Source organism: Mauremys mutica, chromosome 3, assembly GCF_020497125.1.
Source record: "Mauremys mutica isolate MM-2020 ecotype Southern chromosome 3, ASM2049712v1, whole genome shotgun sequence".
Lineage (NCBI taxonomy): Eukaryota > Metazoa > Chordata > Testudines > Geoemydidae > Mauremys > Mauremys mutica.
Window position 1 is genome coordinate 55,416,930 of NC_059074.1, and position 21,099 is coordinate 55,438,028.

At 43.8% G+C, this 21,099-nt stretch overlaps 1 protein-coding gene across 1 annotated transcript in view; it reads left to right on the top strand.

Moving 5' to 3' along the window:
- ADGRB3 (adhesion G protein-coupled receptor B3) overlaps positions 1–21,099 on the top strand; it is a 646,981-nt gene that overhangs the window by 292,075 nt on the left and 333,807 nt on the right. Inside the window, exons 6-8 of the mRNA XM_045011262.1 lie at positions 13,368–13,532; positions 16,787–16,951; positions 17,855–18,019. Of these exons, the coding sequence (XP_044867197.1) occupies positions 13,368–13,532; positions 16,787–16,951; positions 17,855–18,019 (495 nt within the window). The remainder of the gene's footprint in view (positions 1–13,367; positions 13,533–16,786; positions 16,952–17,854; positions 18,020–21,099) is intronic.

Genomic DNA, 21,099 nt, shown 5'->3' on the forward strand with positions numbered 1-21,099 from the left:
TCAAAGCCCTGCACCTATAGCTCCACTGACTCCAATGACACTCTACATAGCTATCAGAGTCCAGCTGAAAACAGGAAGATCAGAGCCTTTTACCTTTACTTTTCCTGAAAATGATTCTTGAAATGCTCAGATAGCCATACAATTATTAGTCTGTTTAAAGACCCTCTGTCCTCAATATATTCCCTGTTTCAGGGTTACCCCTGGTTAAAGCAAGACAAAACAGTTTGTTGGCCATCAAAAGAGAGGGGGACAGGGAAACAAAACCAAAGCAAACACCAACTTGTATATACAGGTACTGACTTATGTTTCCTATTCCATTCAACTCTACCATCCATTCCAAGCAGTTAGTGGATAATATAATTTAGAACAAGCTTTTGCATCCCCAAAAATACTATCTGGATAGCCAGCTAACAGCTCCCATGCCTCATGTTCACTCTGAGCGCAACAAACATACAAAACTTTAACAATACTGTCTTCTGGCTTTATAATCTATGAATACACAGTCTCCTGGGGAATGCTCATTGCACAATGCCATCCATGAAAATAGGCCAGTTTTGAGAGATGTAACAATGTTTCCTCATAAGAAATGTTGCCTCCCAAGAAATAAAAAAGTAATACACGGTGAGGTACCTGGGATGCACCTCAAGCGCCTATCCATGAGCTTCAGTGAATGGACTCTCCCTCTCCCTCTTAGACTTTGAAATAGATAATATAGAAAACAGCTCATCTCCTGATCAAGGATGGCAGTGCATTTTCAATCACCATTTCTTTATATCCCCCAATCCTTCTCCCTGATATCAGTAAAGTGCATTTACAAATACAGTAGTGCTACAATCTTTGGGAGAGCTTTGAGAGTGGTACACACTAGTCCCACTATTATCAGATGGTGAGCTGGGCCACAGACTGGTTCCTTAACATGGGTATTCCAACTATTAGAAAAGCCACTTGACCAGTGATTTCTGTTTTTTCCTTCGGTTGGATTTCATTTCTGTTATTATTAGCACTGAATCAACACCATATGGACTAGTAGTTACTCCCAATATTGAAAAGAGAACTTTACTAATTAGTTTATGAAGTGACTCTTTTTTAATTCTTTATAACTTCAATAATACATCCCCTATAAATATTGATCAGAGGGGAGAGGGATAGCTGAGTGGTTTGAGTGTTGGCCTGCTAAACCCAGCATTGTAGGTTCAATCTTTGAGGGGGGCCACTTAGGGATCTGGGGAAAAATCAGTACTTGATCCTGCTAGTGAACACAGGGGGCTGGACTTGATGACCTTTCAGGGCCTTTCCAGTTCTATGGGATAGGTATCTCTCTTTCTCTATATATATAATGATAGTTAGCTCACCAGGTGTCTTGATACCCAGGGTCCAGCCAAAACAGTGTGTCTGATGCCAACTGCTTAATGGCTAACTTCTTGGTTGGAGCAGTACAGACTTACTTCATCTTGTTGGATAGTTAATAACAAAGCTAAACTCCCTGGTGGAAATTTCAGCAGGTCTGCATTTGTGTATATCTGGTTCTCCCTCCTCTATTAGTAAAAGATCAGTAGACTGATCATTGCTCTGTTCCCAAATGCAGTTGGGCAACTAAAACCTTTAAAAGGAACCTGTTCAAAATATTCATTTGAAATTTCCATGCCATACCTGCAGACTGATGGGCCAGAAAGAACACATGGCCAGCCTACACTATCAAACACTGATCATCTGGCTGTCAGCAATACTATTTCTTGGGAATTGTTGGAAGCATGTAATTTTCAATGGCTGGCCTTCCTGTCATCTCTGTTTTCATTTTCTTATAGAGGGACAACATCTGTTCATCTTATTTACACAAATACTCTGAGTTGGGACTGCTTGTATACAGTGTAGAAAACTTGGCCAAAGTTCATTTTTCTGTAAACACTTGGGTATAGCAGCACTCCAGAGAGTCATCAGGAGTATCCGAAAATAATGAAATAATTTGCATGTGCAGAACTGCACTTAGACCACTCAGCTATCATCACAACGCTCTCTGCTGCTCCCACTTATTGCATAGTATTTCCCTCTATTCCTCCATGCCATACACATTGTCAAAGTTCCTCCCCCACTCTGAACTTTAGGATACAGATGTGGGGATCTGCATAAACACTTCTAAGCTTAACTACCAGCTTAGATCTGGGTTCGCTGCCACCATCCAGATTCCTCAGTGTCTGGAACACCCTCTTTCCCCCAAAAACCTTCCCCTCCCTGGGTAGCCTTGAGAGGCTTTTTCACCAAGTTCCTGGTGAACACCGATCCAACCCCTTGGTTCTTAACACAAGGAGAATTTAACCATCCCCCCTCTTTTCCCCCACCAATTCCTGGTGAGTCCAGATCCAATCCCCTTGGATCTTAAAACAAGGAAAAATCAATCAGGTTCTTAAAAAGAAAGCTTTTAATTAAAGAAAGAAAGGTAAAAACCATCTCTGTAAAATCAGGATGGAAAATACTTTACAGGGTAATCAGATTCATATAGCCCAGAGGAACCCCCTCTAGCCTTAGGTTCAAAGTTACAGCAAACAGAGGTAAAATCGTCTCAGCAAAAAGGAACATTTACAAGTTGAGAAAACAAAAATAAAACTAACATGCCTTGCCTGGCTGTTACTTACGAGTTTGAAATATGAGAGACTGGTTCAGAAAGATTTGGAGAGCCTGGATTGATGTCTGGTCTCTCTTAGTCCCAAGAGCGAACAACCCCCAAAACAAAGACCACACACAAAAGACTTCCCCTCACCAAGATTTGAAAGTATTTTGTCCCCTTATTGGTCCTTTGGGTCAAGTGTCAGCCAGGTTTCCTGAGCTTCTTAACCCTTTACAGGTAAAAGGATTTTGGTGTCTCTGGCCATGACGGATTTTATAGTATTGTACACAGGAGGGCTGTTCCCTTCCCTTTATAGTTATGACACACATGTACTCACATTGCTGAGGGTGTGCATATTTTGCCATATTATGCACCTCCACAAGTGCACTATCTCCACAGGAGCAGACAGCTTAGCACTATCACTTTTCTTTTTTGGAACTTTATCATTAGCATTCAAAAGCCTGCAGAAGCAAGCCTTCACTTGGGAGGATGATAAAACTCAAGATGCAGAAAGACAAGAGGCTGTCTAGGGAGAGTAGAAAGTAGAGTCAATCCAGTGAGCTATAGGAAAAGTCTGTAGATAAGGGGTGCAGGTTGAAAAAAGTTTGGTGAATTATCTGTAGCCAATTAAAATCAAGATTTTCAAAAGTGAATATGGATTTTGGGTGTACAACTTGTCACTTAAAGGGGCTTGATTTTGAGAAGGTAGGTGCTCAGTGCTGAGCACTGTCTGAAAATCATGTCTCTTTGGCATGCCTGAAGTTGGGTGCCCAAAACCTCTAGTCACTTTTGAGAAAGTTGGCCAAAATCTAATTTCAGCCAGAGCACTCTTATTTCATTATATGAAGTTGTTAAGCCTTGTGCCACTGAACATCATTGGCCAAATTATCTTTCCTTCTTTTAACACAGAGTAAATGAAAGTATCTTAAGATCCAACAAAAATTACCAAAATCTCTTGGAAGGAAGGTAAAGGATAGTCTGATGCCTCTCCTCCAACCTTGCAGAAGTCGCTTAGGGTGAACACTGTGGGTTTGCACTTCAGCATGTTTAAGCCAGGAGATGGTGGGACTAGAGAATAGCCACTCTGCATGAAATATTTTCTCAGCCAATCCATGGGAAAATATGCACATAAATCAACATTGACCCTGTCAATAATTAGTTTCTGTGAGCTCTGACTGATGTTGTTTAACCTTCATCAGAGTGAGAATAAGGGAAGTCATTGGCAGCCTGATTTTATAAAACAGCTTTAACAGCTTTCATAAAATAATATTTGATATTTAAGTTTAATAAGAGCTACTATGTAATATTCCCAAAATAAAGAGTTTTCTTCCCATCAATAATTAATGAAAGCAGTGATGCAGACTAGATTTGCTACCAGTGTTTTTGACAGAAATGTTTGCAATAACTTGAACATCTTTTTTGATCCCAGATAATGAATTTCACAACTGCAACTGTATTATAGAAAATACTAACTCGTCTCTGGGCCAGATCCCCAGCTGGTATAAACTGACATAGCTCATCCGGCCCTTAAGCTTTCAGCACATTTTAGCTGGGGTTCTTTGCACTTTGTTAATGATGTTAAGCTAAGGAAAATGTGTGTTGTTGCTGTGGGCCTTTTCCCCTAACTTCACTAATTACCTTCTAGTTAAATTTACATATGTCATCTGCATACAAGAAAAGACACTGTGAACTGTTGGGTTGTATTTTGGCTGGGGGGTGGATACAATAAAGAAAGATTATAGGGATCCAGTTTTACCATGGAAGACTTGCTTTTGAACCCACAGTTCTTCTTCGAGTGATTGCTCATATCCATTCCAGTTAGGTGTGCGCGCGCCGCGTGCACGTTCATCGGAAAACTTTTACCCTAGCAACACTCAGTGGGTCGGCTGGGCGCCCTCTGGAGTGGCGCCAACATGGCCCCGGATATATACCCCAGCCGACCCACCCACTCCTCAGTTCCTTCTTACCGCCCGTGTCGGTCGTTGGAACAGTGGAGTGCGGCTTAGCTGACCTCCACCTCCCTAGCATTCTCATAGTTTCTCGTTCTGTATTGTGTATATAGTTGTAGTTATATTTGAAAAGTAGATAAGTGTAGTTAATTGTTAGTAGTTTAGTGAGTTAGTGAGTTTAGTCGGATTCGGGGCTTAGCCCCCTCCCCGCACCGGGACGGGAGCACATGCCCGGCTCCCCGGGTTTCAAGCCGTGCTCGGCTTGCCACAGGCCGATGCCCACAGGGGATCCGCACGACTCCTGTCTGAAGTGCCTCGGCGAGTCGCACTTAACAGCTAAGTGCCCAATTTGCAAGTCGTTTAAGCCACGCACTAAAAAGGAGCGGGACATTAGGCTTAAACAACTCCTTATGGAGGCGGCTCTCACCCCTCCATCCTCGGCACCGAGTGCGGCGCAATCAGACTCGAGAAGCTCCTCATCGGCACCGGGCCGCACCGGTACGCCTAAGCCCTCTCGGCACCGGACGTCGCCGGCTCCAAAGCCAGGCCTGAGGCACTCGCTCTCGCCGAGAGCAAAGAAGACTAAGACACCTGCCGCTCCGGCACCGCCCAATGCGCGGCACGAGGGCACGGCTCAGCTGCACTGCCCGGCGCCTGCTCCCGCCGTGGCACCAGCTAAGCCGGCGCCATCGACTCCGGTCAGGCAAGGGCCGTCGAGTCCGGCACCTGTGACCTCCCCGGCACCGGCCGTGGTTGAGCTCGTTATACCCTCCACGCCGGAGGTATGCGCAGTGGCAAAGGACCTGATTGCGCTGATGGACCTGGCACCGCCACCACCCCCGGCACCACCGGTGCGGGTGATCCAATCAATTGGAAAGCCGGCCCTGATTCGCCCAGCTTCTATCAGCGCCCCTGACCAGCACCGCTCTCGATTGCGGTCCCGCAGACGATCCTGGTCCCGGCACCGCTCTCGCTCTTCGCGCCGCTCGCAGTCCCAGCACCGCTCCACCGCACGGCACTGGTCGGACTCGCGGCACCGCTCTACATCCCAGTCGCTGGTCTACTATTCTCGGCATCGCTCAAGGTCTCGGCACCGCTCCCTGCACCGTTCACCTAGGAGCCGCTCACGGCGCCGCTATTCCAGATCCCGGTCGACCTCCCGGCACTGAGCCGGTCGCAGGTCCCGGTCTCGATCTCGGCACCGGGATACTTCACGGCACCGGTCCCCTATGCGCAGGGGCACCATATCTATCGGGACATCCGCCCAGGGCTTCTCTGCTCCTCCTTGGCCATCCAGACATCCGTCGGTGTCGTCCCACGTGGGCAGCTATTACTCACAGGACCGCAATGAGGACATGCCCGAGGGCCTGTTTCAAGAAGCCCATCCCCAAGCGCAGGGTGCTCAGCAGTGGCCCTTTTGGACACCATGGGTGTATCATCAGGCCCCGGGTGCTCCTTTAGTTCCCTCCCATGCTGCCTCGTCGGAGCACCGGGCCCCAGAGGCCACGGTTAGTCACCCTCCACCAGTTGGCACGGACGATCAGTTGGCTCAAGTGTCTGCCTCAATGGCGCAGCTTGAGCAGGAACCACCGCAAGACCAGGAAGAGGAGGTACAGGACCCCCTTGTTCCTGGTGTCTCGTCCTCCTCCTCGCCGGATGAGGCAGTGGCAGGCACATCATCCTCGAGCCCGCCTCCGATAGACCTTAAGGCGCACCAGGACCTCTTCAGGAGGGTCGCCCTGAATATAAATCTACAGGTGGAGGAGGTCCCGGAGGTCGAGGATCCCGTAGTCAGCATACTTTCAGCTGATGCGCCCACTAGGGTGGCTCTACCCTTTATTAAAACTATACAAGCCAATGCAGACACCTTGTGGCAGTCGCCGGCCTCCATTCCGCCAACAGCCAAGTGGGTCGAGCGTAAGTATATGGTACCATCCCGGGGCTACGAGTACCTATATATACATCCTCCTCCTTCCTCCCTGGTGGTCCAGTCTGTTAATGAAAGGGAGCACCATGGACAGCAAGCCCCGGCTCCAAAATCCAAGGAAGCCAGGAGGATGGACCTTCTGGGCTGGAAGGTGTATTCGGTGGGCGCCTTGCAACTTTGGGTAGTGAATCAGCAAGCTCTGCTGAGTCGCTACAACTACAACACCTGGAAGAAGATCAGCAAGTTCTGTGAATTGCTTCCCCAAGACTCCCGCCAGGAATTCACGGCCTTTCTGGAGGAAGGGAAAAAGGTGTCCAGAACCTCCCTGCAGGCCTCCCTAGATGCGGCAGACTCCACAGCCAGAACCTTAGCGTCCGGTATCACCATGAGGCGCATTTCCTGGCTGCAGGTTTCCAACCTTCCGCCGGAACTCCAATATACCATCCAGGACTTGCCCTTTGATGGTAAAGGCTTGTTCTCGGAGAAAACTGACCCTAGGCTCCAGAACTTAAAAGACAACAGGGCCATCATGCGGAATCTGGGCATGCATACCCCTGTGACCCAGCGTCGCACTTTCCGCCCTCAGCCCTTCCGTCCTTACTCTGTGCCTAGGCAGAGACAGGATTTTGGCAGGCGCCGAGGGCGCGGTGGATGCAGACGGTACTCAGGTCCACAAACGGGTCAAAGCCGCGGCCCATCCAAACCGCCGGCGGGTCCAAAGTCGTCCTTTTGAAGGCACGCCCGAGGACAGCATACCACTTCCCGTCCAGGATCCTTTCCCTCCCTTCTCCATCCGCCTCTCCTACTTTTTCCCTGCGTGGTCCCACCTGACTTCAGACATCTGGGTCCTGCGCACTGTGAAGCAAGGATACCACCTCCAATTTGCTTCAACCCAGCCTTACCACCCTCCCTCCCAGTCCCTCTTCAGGACCCCTCTCAGGACCCCTCTTCAGGACCCCCTCATGAGCAATTCCTCTTACGAGAGGTCCAGACGCTTCTCACCATCGGAGCGATAGAGGAGGTGCCAAAGGAGGAATGGGGCAAAGGGTTTTACTCCCGTTACTTCCTGATCCCCAAGTCAAAAGGGGGTCTCAGGCCTATCCTAGACCTGCGGGGCCTCAACAAATTCCTGATAAAGTTGAAGTTCCGGATGGTCTCCCTGGGGACCATTATCCCATCCTTGGATTCCGGAGACTGGTATGCTGCCCTCAACATGAAGGACGCTTACTTTCACATAGCCATTTTTCCTCCACACAGGAGATACCTCCACTTTGTAGCCAATCATCGGCATTTCCAATTTGCGGTCCTTCCCTTCGGCCTCTCCACGGCGCTTCGAGTGTTCACAAAATGTATGGCAGTGGTCGCCGCCCACCTCCGTCGTCAAGGGCTCCACGTGTACCCATACCTGGACGACTGGCTCATCAAGGGAGCCTCTGAGGAGCAAGTCAGGGTACATGTACGAGTGGCAGAGAACCTGTTTACACGTCTCGGCCTACTGCTCAACGTGGACAAATCCACCCTGGTCCCCACTCAGAGGCTGGACTTTATAGGAGCTACCATGGACTCCACTCTAGCCAAGGCCTGTCTGCCTCAGCCAAGATTCCTGGCAGTGACCGCGATCATCCGCAGTCTGCAGGCCCTTCCCTCGACCTCGGTCCGCACTTGCCTCGGTCTCCTAGGCCACGTGGCGGCATGTACGTATGTCACCAAAATCGCCAGGCTCCACCTCCGCCCACTGCAAATATGGCTCAATTCGGTGTACCGCCCGAGCAGGGACATGATGGACACTTTAGTCACCATCCCGCCGAGTACACTGCGCTCCCTCGACTGGTGGCTGAACCCCTCCATGGTGTGTGCGGGGTTACCGTTCCACCCACCGCAGCCCACCTTGTCTCTGACGACAGATGCGTCATCCCTCGGCTGGGGAGCCCACCTCGGTCGCCTGCGCACCCAAGGGCTGTGGTCATCAGAGGAGCTCTCCCTCCATATAAATGTCCGAGAGCTCAGAGCGGTTCGCCTGGCATGCCACGCATTCCACAAGCTTCTGTACGGCCGTTGTGTCTCCGTGTTTACGGACAACACAATGGTCATATATTACATAAACAAACAGGGAGGGACCTGATCTTCCCCTCTTTGCCACGAAGCCATCAAACTATGGGAGTTTTGCACAGCTCATGTGATAGACCTGGTGGCGTCCTTTCTCCCGGGAGTTCGGAACACTCTCGTGGATCGACTGAGCAGATCCTTCCTGTGTCACGAGTGATCCAAAAGACCGGACATTATCCATGCAATCTTCCGCAGTTGGGGCTTTCCCCAGGTGGACCTATTCGCGTCTCGCGCGAACAGGAAGTGCCAAGTGTTCTGCTCGTTCCAGGGTCATTTACCAGGCTCGATCTCGGACGCATTCCTCATCCCGTGGAAGCACCAGCTGCTTTATGCATTCCCTCTGTTTCTGCTGGTGCACAAGGTCCTGTTAAAACTCCGGCAGGACAGAGCCCATCTTATACTGATTGCTCCAGCGTGGCCCAGGCAGCCCTGGTACACCACGCTCCTCAGCCTCTCCGTAGCCACACCGATCACCCTCCCTCTCTGCCCGGACCTTATAACCCAGGAGCACGGCAGTCTCCGTCACCTGGATCTTCCAGCCCTCCACCTCACGGCGTGGCTCCTGCGTGGCTAGACACCTCGGAGTTGCGCTGTTCCGCCCCTGTGCAGCATGTTCTGCTCAGTAGTAGGAAACCTTCCACTCGGTCCACGTACTTGGCCAAATGGAAGCGTTTCTCAGCCTGGTGTACGTCACAGACTCTTACTCCCTCTGAGACCCCCATTCCAGTCATTCTGGACTACCTCTGGCACCTTAAGCAGCAGGGCCTTGCCATATCTTCCCTGAGGGTTCACTTGGCGGCCATATCTGCTTTCCATCCCGGAGAGGATGGTCACTCTGTGTTCTCTCACCCTGTGGTCGCTAGGTTTCGAAAGGGGCTGGAACGCCTCCATCCTCAAGTTCGTCGTCCTGCCCCCACCTGGGACCTCAACCTGGTATTAAATAAGCTTACGGGTCCCCCCTTCGAGCCGCTGGCAACCTGCTCTCTGCTTTACTTTTCATGGAAGACAGTTTTTCTGGTGGCCATTATTTCGGCCAGGAGGGTCTCCGAGCTTCGAGCACTCACTGTAGACCCCCCTTACACTGTCTTTCATAAGGACAAAGTTCAGTTGCGGCCACATCCCACTTTTCTCCCTAAGGTGGTTTCGGCCTTCCATACTAATCAGGACATCTTCCTCCCAGTTTTCTTCCCTAAACCTCATTCATCCCCACGGGAGCAGCGGTTACACTCCCTAGATGTCCGCAGGGCGCTTGCATTTTATATTGACCACACAAGGCCCTTCCGTAAATCCCCTCAGCTTTTCGTGGCAGTGGCGGACCGTATGAAAGGCCTCTCCATCTCTGCACAGAGGATCTCCTCTTGGCTAACAGCGTGCATACGCACATGCTATGACTTGGCCCATGTCCCAGCGGGCCACCTCACTGCCCATTCTACCAGGGCTCAGGCTTCCTCAGCCGCATTCCTGGCCCATGTACCGATCCAGGAGATATGCCGTGCAGCGACCTGGTCGTCAGTCCACACATTTGCTTCACACTATGCTCTAGTCCAGCAATCTAGAGACGATGCGGCCTTTGGCTTGGCGGTTTTACATTCCGCCACATCTCACTCTGACCCCACCGCCTAGGTAAGGCTTGGGAATCACCTAACTGGAATGGATATGAGCAATCACTCGAAGAAGAAAAGACGGTTACTCACCGTTGTAACTGTTGTTCTTCGAGATGTGTTGCTCATATCCATTCCAAACCCACCCTCCTTCCCCACTGTCGGAGTAGCCGGCAAGAAGGAACTGAGGAGTGGGTGGGTCGGCTGGGGTATATATCCAGGGCCATGGTGGCACCACTCCAGGGGGCGCCCAGCCGACCCACTGAGTGTGTTGCTAGGGTAAAAGTCTTCCGACAAACGTGCACGCGGCGCGTGCACACCTAACTGGAATGGATATGAGCAACACATCTCGAAGAACAACAGTTACAACGGTGAGTAACTGTCTTTTTCTTTAATATAGGAGATGGATCTAAACGAGAACAGAGAAAAGGTTGGTTTAGCTTTGAACCCCGAGATCCAAACTCAGCTACTTTTCTGGCTCTTGGTCAGACTCCAAATCATAGGGAAATTATTTTAGAGTTATGGTTTGGTTGCAGTCAACATTTTGCAAGAACAGTCTTGTAAGATTTTTGGCTCAAGATGCTCATGCAATATCTTTGAAGAACAGCTCATGAGAATGCTGCAGATTTGAAATGAAATCTTTTGGGGACAATTTACAATATACTAACATCATCAAATCTAAGATTACCAAGCCTAAACACTAGCCCTAACCCTAATGTATATCCAGAACTGAATAACATTCTCTTAGCCCATATCTACTTAATACCAAGAACTTTCCCATTTAATACTTTTTGCAATGTACTGAAAATTTACCATTTATTCTTGACTTGACCTGGAAGAATTGGCTTTATATGTTTTGTACTCTTTGAAATGATCATTGTTTCAGCATGAGCTTCTTGTTCAACTATAACTGCAGCAAATGAAATTATTCCCTTGTTGTTGTTCTTAACAGCCCTCCAGAACCTGAACTGACAAATTGGTTTCTCATGTTCATCTGATCAAAAGAATTTTGATCCTTGGAGTCAGATCTGGATTGAAAATGTAATGCATTGCCAATGAAAAAGTGCTTTAAATGCTGTGGTTGAATCATAACATGTCTCCACGAACAGTGATTGTGGTAGACAGGTGAAATATAAAAGCTTAGGCAAAAATATATTTATCAGCTTATTAATTTTCAGAAGCTTTGGGTTTCATCTTTTAACTAAGTTGTCAAGGTTAATCAAGGTTTTTAAGATTAATAGACTAAAATCTGTCAATTTAACATTCACTTAGAATGGTCCTATTTTTCTGCTAATGCAATGCATATTTATGTAATATTTAGATGAGAAAGTTAATGAAGCTAGCAACCTGAAATGTAGGGTGTGAAATAATAATGGTATTTTGCAGACCTTTTGTATCTGGCCAACTCAATAAGCTTTCAGCAATACAGAACTCATGTTGATGAAAAAAAGTAAAATATCTACTTACATGAAGCTAGACATTTCTTGTCAGAAATTGTCTTCTCTGAAGTTATCTATAAAACTTTCAATCTCAATATATCTTCTAAAAAGACACCTTGCTATATTCCTAAGAGAATGAAATTCAAGCTCTCCACAGGCAGAATTCCCATTGACATTGCATATCATTTCATGATTATGTCCAATAGGGCAAATTCAGTCTCCACTCTACTGAGATTCACCTGGTGGTGCAACCAGTGTGGTTTTGCTGCACAAGAACACAAAGGCTTTGACTAGGGGAATCGAGCAGGAATTTACGACCCCTGGACAGGAGAGAGCCAGCTCTATGGAGGTTCCCTATAGGCAACGCTCAAGGGAAAATGAGGACAAAACCAGAGAATCTGTCACTGCTGATCCTCAGCATCATGCCATGGATGTTTTGGGGCTGTAGCACACCACTCCATCTCCCCAGACACTCCATGGCCAGTTAGGGAGGATTCCCTGCAGAGACAACTGAGCTGTGTGTGACACACACCACATTTGCTGCTCAGGATGGGTGCTAGCTCATTGCATTTTATCCTACATATTCTTAGATTAACTAGAATATAACTCAAGTATCAGAGGGGTAGCCGTGTTAGTCTGGATCTGTAAAAGCTTGCATCTGAAGAAGTGGGTATTCACCCACGAAAGCTCATGCTGCAAAACGTCTGTTAGTCTATAAGGTGCCACAGGATTCTTTGTTGCTTTTATAGAATATAACTAAGATTCTTTGCAAGGCTTCTCTCTTTAAAGAGGTTATATTCCCCTGGAACTGAGTTTTTACAGAATTTTGTTAATTATTTATAATGTGCTTTTTATGTGGTATCAGCTGTAAATTTGACTCAGATTCTTCTTGAAAAAGAAATGCAATATAAGGATAATAGGCTAAGATACGATGTATGTCAGTTTCTTCTATATTGAAAACAATAGGGAAGAATGCTAGCTATAACATTCCTTAGTTGTTTTGTGAAGTCATTGTTTATATAAAATATTTATGTGTATGTATTTATATCATATAATCTCATAAAGTAGTTTAAATAGTCTGGTCCAAAACTCTGATGTACAGGGCATGCACTGTTCAATCTGATAATTCCCCATATATTGTCATATCAGGAAATAATGCAAAACTGAGGTTAACCTGAAGAAAAACATTAGGACCATATCCTGTCATGGTTCCATTGAAATGAATAATACTTGCAAGACTAGGTCCTTAATGTACCAGAGTCCCAGACTAAGAAATGACATAGGTCTGTATTTTCAAAAGAGACTAGTGATTTTGGCTGTCTTAGCTTTTAAGTACCTGTCTTGAAACACCCAAAATGGATCTGATTTTTTCATGTGCTGACTACCTATCCACAAAAACTCAGACCCCTTTAAAATGTCTCTAGCTGGGCACCCAAAATCACTTTTCACTTTGAAAATGTAGGCCATGCTTCTTACAATTAGACTAAAGAAAAAAAACTGTATTGAGATTAGACTAACTCATAAAAGAGAAAATAAAATTTGCAAGAGCTCAATGTAGTATATGGAGAATAAGATGTTATTTTAGTGAACTTAATTTCTGAAGCTAATCTGTATATGCTAACGATGCAAACTTCTAATCACTGTGTTTTTTTTCTCTTGTTGGGCAAAATAGTCCCTTTTACAATGTAGTTGTTTTTATTTTGAATCTTCTCTGTTACCGTTGTCCTGTTTGCTTTGTTACAGTACATGGAGTTTGGGAGGAGTGGTCACCTTGGAGTTTGTGTTCGTTCACATGTGGTCGAGGCCAAAGAACAAGAACAAGGTCATGTATACCTCCCCAGTATGGGGGAAGATCGTGTGACGGACCTGAAACACAACATAAACCTTGCAATATTGCTCTCTGCCCCGGTGAGCTTGTATAGTAACTGGTTGCTCAGCTAGAGTAATTTAGTGTAACTCGTTTCTGACTTGCTTTATTATTATATATCGTGCACTTGAATATTTGGTGAGTAAAGTCTTATAGGTAGGACGCATTATCATCTGCTGTTGTGGTAGTACCCAAAGGATGCAATCAGGATTGCAACTCTGTTGTGCTACATGCTGTACAGACACACAAGAAGACAAGGTCCTTCTCTCAAAGAATTTACAATGTAAACTCATCCTGTATTGGGATGTGCTATCAAGGAGCCCTGTATCCATGTGGAGTGCCACTGATTTCAAACAGATTCTGCATGGTGTGGGATTCTGTGCTAGGGGATCCCAATGCAGGAGGGACACCTAAGAAGACAAGCAATATACCAAAGGTAGGGAAAGGGAAAACATTCCAAGTGTGTTCATTTTGAATGTCCATCATGTACATTTTAAATATACCTTGCTAGGTGGTCTTAATAATAATAATAAATAAGTACCTTTTTATTTACACACAGTACATGTCACATATTTAGAAACAGTAGGAGACTAAGATTTTCTTTCCAATTATTTATATTAGTTTATTCACCTGTGCAGAGGGAGGATCAGCATAGATTTATGCACAGTTTTAATTTCACTTAAAACCTAAGCACTTAAATGGTGCATAGGTTTTAAATTGGCCTTTCACACTGAAATAAAATAAAATAACTGACTTTATTACAAGCTACTTCCTTTGTGCAATTTAAAATGACTGTGGATTGATTGTGATTATTTTTAACCAGTATTTTTACTCTTTACAAAAGTTATATCTGTAAATGAAATGACAAAATTATCTAAATAATTCCATGAGGTTTTGCTCTACAAATACTCTCTCTTAAGCTTTTTCTAAATCAGTTTACTCCTAGGGCCTTCTGCCAAAAAAATATTAAAAGGAGTGGGGCCACTGTAGTGCATACAGTTCTGGTCACGAGTTTTGAGTGGCATGCAGTGCAATGTTGCTCATGGATAAACTTGCTCCACAGACGTAAATCATTGAATCCAGACTTTGAGAAAGGTTTCATGACTAGAGTGAGACAGGTAGCAATATCCTGTACATGTCCATATGTGGAAACATCCCATCAAAAGATGGTGATGTTTGCATTAAAGCCTAAGTTTTGTTGAAAAGTCATTTCCCTTAAGAGATAACATACATCAGCTTTCTTCATCGGTCTGCCATAGCTTTGCCAGCTACCGTTTGCCTGAACTGTAGCCTGATAATTAGGAGTCAACAGATCTCTTTTATGCTCTGACCTCATTTTGTAATCTACAGCCATAGGTGTTTCCCAACACAAGACATGTGAAAATTAATTTATTTTGCTTTTCTTCAATTTGACAAGATATTATGGAGACATCCTGTTCATCATTTGTCCATTAACTCTATGCAATGGTTTGAAATATCTGATTGTCACACCCCATATTTTTGGCGGTGAAAATTGAAGTTTATTTGCAAAATTTAAAAATAAATTGAGAAGAAAACATTGTGTTAATTCAACAAAATGTTGCCACTCTGAAAATGGTAACTTTTGAGACTGTCGCATTAACAAATGAACAAGAGCGAAACCAAAGACTAGGGCATGAGGACCCTAGAGAATTAGAACAATAATTTCTCCGAGGACCAGACCTGTGACAAGTTTCAATTTTAAGTGCCTCTTTTTTGTGATTTATTTAATTTTGCCAGCTGTTCAGTTTTTTCACACATTCTGTTTCTTGTAACTTGGGCCTATTGGAAGACACACACGCTCTCACCACCACTGTGAAATTCACATGGGTCTACACCTCTGCTTTCAAAGAGAGCCGAACAATATGTGAGCAGGAAGAATGCGACCCTAGCACATTTACACGAGCCTCCAGAAAAGTACATAATATCATATATGAATCTCAACTGGAATTGAGGAAGTGAGAAATACCAAATAGGAGTAGAGAAGATGCTACTATAGTGTGAAATTCACCTCTGTGCTGAGGAAAGCACAAGAAATGTGCCTCCTCCTGCACCCCAAAATATTTTAACTGTCATAGTAGGGTTTATGTTGGACTTATGTGGTGCATAGGAATTTTGCAGGCTCTCTGTACAGGAGTGAATTTCACCCACAGTGATTATATCCCTGTGGATAATTTGCCCTTTCCTGGCATAACAATGTAACATTTAAAAGTAGCAGCTGATTGTTAGTTATTGTCTTAAGCAGCAACTATAATGTGCTTGAACAATATTCAGTACTACAGTCTGAATCATCATGCCTGGCTCTCTGCAAAGGAGCTATCTGATGGTGTATCAGAAGGTGAGTTTACAGTCCTGTGCTTCTGTTTGATGCAGGTAATAAGGGCAAATGAGGGTGGTACACCAAGCACAAGGGAGAAAGGGCCTGCTTGCTGCAGCGCTTCTCTCCAAAGCTCCAGACACACATCCCTCTTGCTCTCCCCTCTCTCTCTGCTCCTCCTCCCACAAACAACACTTCCTCCTGAAACAATCAGCAATTCCCCCCCTCAGGAAAAAGATTTAAAGGGGCCATGCTCTCTAAACCCCAAGAGGGTTACAAGAGAGATACAGATGTATTTAGTTTTAACTTAGTGATTTGACTTTCAATAATTTTGTTTAAGAATTCTGCTTCCTCTATAACTGTTGAACTCACAACCCCCTAAAACACTGTGCTGCCATCCCAGCACTGCTTTATTTATGTGATTTCTCTATCCTGGAGAAGTGAAATGCAGACTCTTGAAGTTAGGATGGGCAGTTTTAGTTACTGATTTATAGTCGTGTTGTTTTTAGGTATAAGTGTACTTGTAAGACCAGATTTTCAAAGAAGGACAATAGGTGAATAACAGGCTATTGCCAGCTAAATTTGTGAATTCATATTGGGTAATGGTGTGCACAAAGAATAATTGCTGTTAGGCAGTGTGAATGCAGAGTTTTGATTGGTACAACGAATTCTTGCACATTTAGTAGGTTCACCTGCTTTGGAAATGTGACCCTGTGTATCAGAATACAGTCAGTACAAACAAAACAAAACAAAAAATCCCACCACAAATGAAGAAAACATCAATAATGTAAATGCCATTGTTGTAAGATGTTTAAAGTGATGCTTTCTGGTGCAATTTCTGTCTTAAAAATAGCTTTCAAAGTGCAGATAAAATTGGTTATGATAAAACTAACCATTCTGTTACTACATAGATTTGATGGTAATGTTGGCTTGTCTGTCTTTTATGTGTTGCTGTGCTAGTTGATGGACAGTGGCAAGAGTGGAGTTCATGGAGTCAGTGCTCAGTGACATGTTCCAATGGCACCCAGCAGAGAAGTCGACAGTGCACTGCGGCTGCTCATGGAGGTTCTGAATGCAGAGGTCCTTGGGCTGAAAGCAGGGAGTGCCATAACCCAGAATGTACAGGTAAGTAGGATCCTCTAAATTGAAATGATTCATGTGGAAAAATCCGACTTAGTGCAACATTCATGTCATTAATTTGCGATTAAAAAGAGATCTAAGGCCCCAATCCTGCCGGCCCACATCATTTAGGCTCTAATCCTACAAATGTCTCTGCATGGGCTGATCTTGTGCCTGTCTGGGTCCCTTAGACAACACTCTGGCTCCTGCACTGATTCATTTCTGGAACAGTGGCCTTAATCCTTACTCACATAAGAAGCCTGTTGACAACAATGGGACCGTGTCAGTAAAGCTGAAAAAACTGGGCTCTGAAACACTGACATTCCTATGTGTTAGTGTTATAAGTATTTCTTTAAAAACAATTATGTTTAGGAATAAAAAGTTGAGGACTAGAAAACAATGCATTTCAAGAAACAAGAAGAAATTGTACATGAAGGACCTAATTCTCAGTGTGAGTAAATTATACTTACACTTAGTTTAAGACTGCTTTACGCTGCCAGGGCATGTAAAATCTGGCCTTTAAATAGCATATGGGGGATTTTTTTAAATTTTATTGTTCTATTCATTGCATACACATGTATACAATAACAAAATAAAGTACATACAGAGAAAAGAAAAAATACAAAGACAATAACATCTATGTTCAGGCTTCAGAGCAGTAGCTTAACTCAAAGCCTAAGTGCAGTGATGTTTTTTTAAACTTGAGTTGTGATGCACTGAGGAACAATCAAAGAAGCCTGATTTTTCAGAGGCACCAAGCACCTACACCTGCCACTGACTTTATTTTTCTTTACATGCATGAATAATGTTCGGAGCTTATCTTTAGTGAACAAGTTTGAAAATTCTGGCCTTAATAGTTTCTTACAGTGCAGTCTGTCACAATTCTGATAATGACGTTCCTCCAAACAGCTAATGGTCAGTGGAACCAATGGGGTCACTGGAGTGGTTGTTCCAAGTCATGTGATGGTGGCTGGGAAAGGCGAATAAGGATTTGTCAAGGTGCAGCTGTGACTGGGCAACAGTGCGAAGGAACTGGTGAGGAGATCAGACGATGCAGTGAACAGAGGTGCCCTGGTGAGAAGCAAATCTCAATACTATTATTGTATGTAATTCAGTGTGGTTTCTCACTGACAAAAATCACTTTAATATATTATATTTGAGGTAGGATCAATATATAAAAAGCAATCTTCGTAAATGGTCCTAGCATGCCCTTGATCCAGACAAGCAATTGCTATTTCTGTCAATGACTGTGGACACTGTCTAGCCCAATGGGTGTTTAAAGGATGAAGTATTTTTTTTAAATAAAATTTTAATAAAAAAAATTGAAGCTCTCAGAAAAACATTTCATTACATAGGTGCAACTGCATTATTTTGGGGGGATAATTTGTTATAGAAAACATCACCGACAATGCAGCTTCTGAGAAAATTAGGTATTTTTGGTTTGTTTGTAATTCATGGATTCAGCCTCCTCCTTTTATCCTCCATACAAAAGGCCTCTATGTCATGCGTCTGGGGCATCCAAAAGAATAAACCCTACTGTAATGTATCGAATGAATGAATACTGTATGTGAAGTATCAGAGGGGTAGCCGTGTTAGTCTGGTTCTGTAGAAGCAGCAAAGAATCCTGTGGCACCTTATAGACTAACAGACGTTTTGCAGCATGAGCTTTCGTGGGTGAATACCAAGCTTGCATCCGAAGAAGTGGGTCTTCACCCACGAAAGCTCATGCTGCAAAACGTCTGTTAGTCTATAAGGTGCCATAGGATTCTTTGCTGCTTCTACTGTATGTGAGCAATATATGATAAAAAGAAGGTGGTTAAAATGAAAAGGATGTACATCTTTCCAGTTTTACTATACATATTTAAATGCATTTCTTTGCAGCATATTTTGTATTGTTCTGCCCACAAATTTAAGTCTTCCTGGGTGACACTTAAGAACAAATTTGGGCTACTACTAAAGTGATGACTAAGCAAAAACAGTTGGTGAATACAAATTTATCTTTCTATATTTATCTGTGTGGAGTCATTGACCTGAAGCAGAATAATCATTACTAGACAAATACCAGATAACAAACAGGGGCTATGTGGTCTAGTGATTTTGTGTGCTAGTCCTTCATACTGGAAGTCTTGTGTTCTAAATTCTGAATGGGGTAATGACAAATCTAGCAGTCTCTCTCACCCCTGAACAATTCCACTTTCTGTTTCAAAGCTTGCACTCTCAGCTCTGGAAATATGGGACTTGAATGGTAGGGACAATGCAGGTCAGGAATTGGGAGGTTTATCAAGTCTGAAACCCTCATATTCATAAGCAGCAAAATCTGTCCCCTGACTGAAAATCAATCCCATCCCCAAGAACAGAACTAAAAATATTAAGATAAAACTATGAACTAGAACAACACAGTCCAAGAGCAACAAAGGAGTAATTGTAGTTACAAATCTCTAATAATATTTTACAGTAATTAACTATATGCAAATGTTTTCTTTGGTGTATAGTTTTAATGTAATCTACATTACTTGAAAAGCAATACAAAATAACTGTGTAGTAATCATAAAGAAATACAAATTTTGATATAAAATATTATTTTCCATAGTAGTGCTGCACAGTACACTATAGCAGGATTTATGTGAATCTTCTGGATAAGCAGACATTCAGATAAACCAGTCTTGACCTACTAAATATTCTTTAAATCATTTGCATTTGTGGAATTAGAGATAAAACCATACTGCTTCAATCCAATTTTCAAAGGTTGCCACCTGCTGTTAATAAAATATTTTACAAATATATTTACAAGTCAAATGCACTCAGAGCATTATGTGCTGTTCACTGAATTTGTTTACTGACTTGATTCTCCAGATCACAATCAGCATGCTAACAGGAGTCGTCAAAACCTAAAATTTTTATCAAATGATAATAATGATGCAGGAGATTATACACACATTTATAGAAGTTTAATGATAAATTTGACTTAACTGTTTTGAGGCAGAGTTACTGTTCATCTCCCAGTATAGCTAAGATTTAAGCAAAGATACTGGATAATTTATCCAAATTACTGGTTTACTGTGTATATATATAACAACACTTTACAAAAATAAAATAAAAGTTAAGGCTTCAATATAAGAATGACTCTATACTTACTTGGCCCTTTTTCCTTTCAGACATTTTGAAATACATATTAAAGAAAGTTGCCAAAATCACCAAGGAATGATCATCCTAATTTAGCAGTGTTCTTAATTTACTGTTTCTTTTATAGCTTGTAAACATTGTTCAGAAAAGCAGCACTAAAAATGTTTGTGTCTAATTAGTTTCTCTTTTTATGATAGATGATCATCAAGCATCTGACAGACACAAAAGGCCTGATTCTTCTGTTATTGACATTAGTTTTATGCCAGATCTTCCACTTTTGTATATAATTTTAACGAATTTACACAAGCTAAGGATCTGAGAAGGATGGGAGGGTCAGCTGGGCACCAGTAAAGTGGCAGCCCATTCCCAGAGGGAGCTTTATGAAGACTTGCAGCCACATGACTGGGCCAATTCAGAGAGAAGGGCCCTTCAAATGAGCCAACCATGATCAATGGGAGTGAGAGGGTAGGACAAAGCCCATGTTATTACCCAAGTCCATTCTCATCCACGTGAGCATGAGATGCCATGAGGAAGGGGACACCCTTTCACCACACTGGTGAGGCTTATATGGAGCCTCATCTCCCAGTCCAGCCAATGTCCCTTTCCCCCACATCAAGCGTGGAAGAGTAATCTAATATCTCAGATTTTTGTTAACACATTTCAGAAGTGTGTCTTTTTTCAGACAAGATCAGATCACAGGAGCCCATTTTCAAATGATCTGTATAAACAATGAAGCCTGCATAAATTTTCTTGTGTTCAGTCAGTGTTAGTTTTGGTTTTAAGTTAATGGAAGCTCCTATAATGTTTTTTCCATAGTGTTTTTATATTTATGCATCTTTCAGTTTTTACTCAAAACAAATCCATCAAATTCACCACCAAGCGCCTCTTCTCAGTAAGGAAAAACATAACATATGAATTGCTTTAACTTGATAATTAATGGAAGGGATGACAAATTATTTTCTATGTTAACCTAAAGATGACAGAACACAACTGCTTCTGCTAAAGAATAGCTAATGCCTTCACACGAAAGA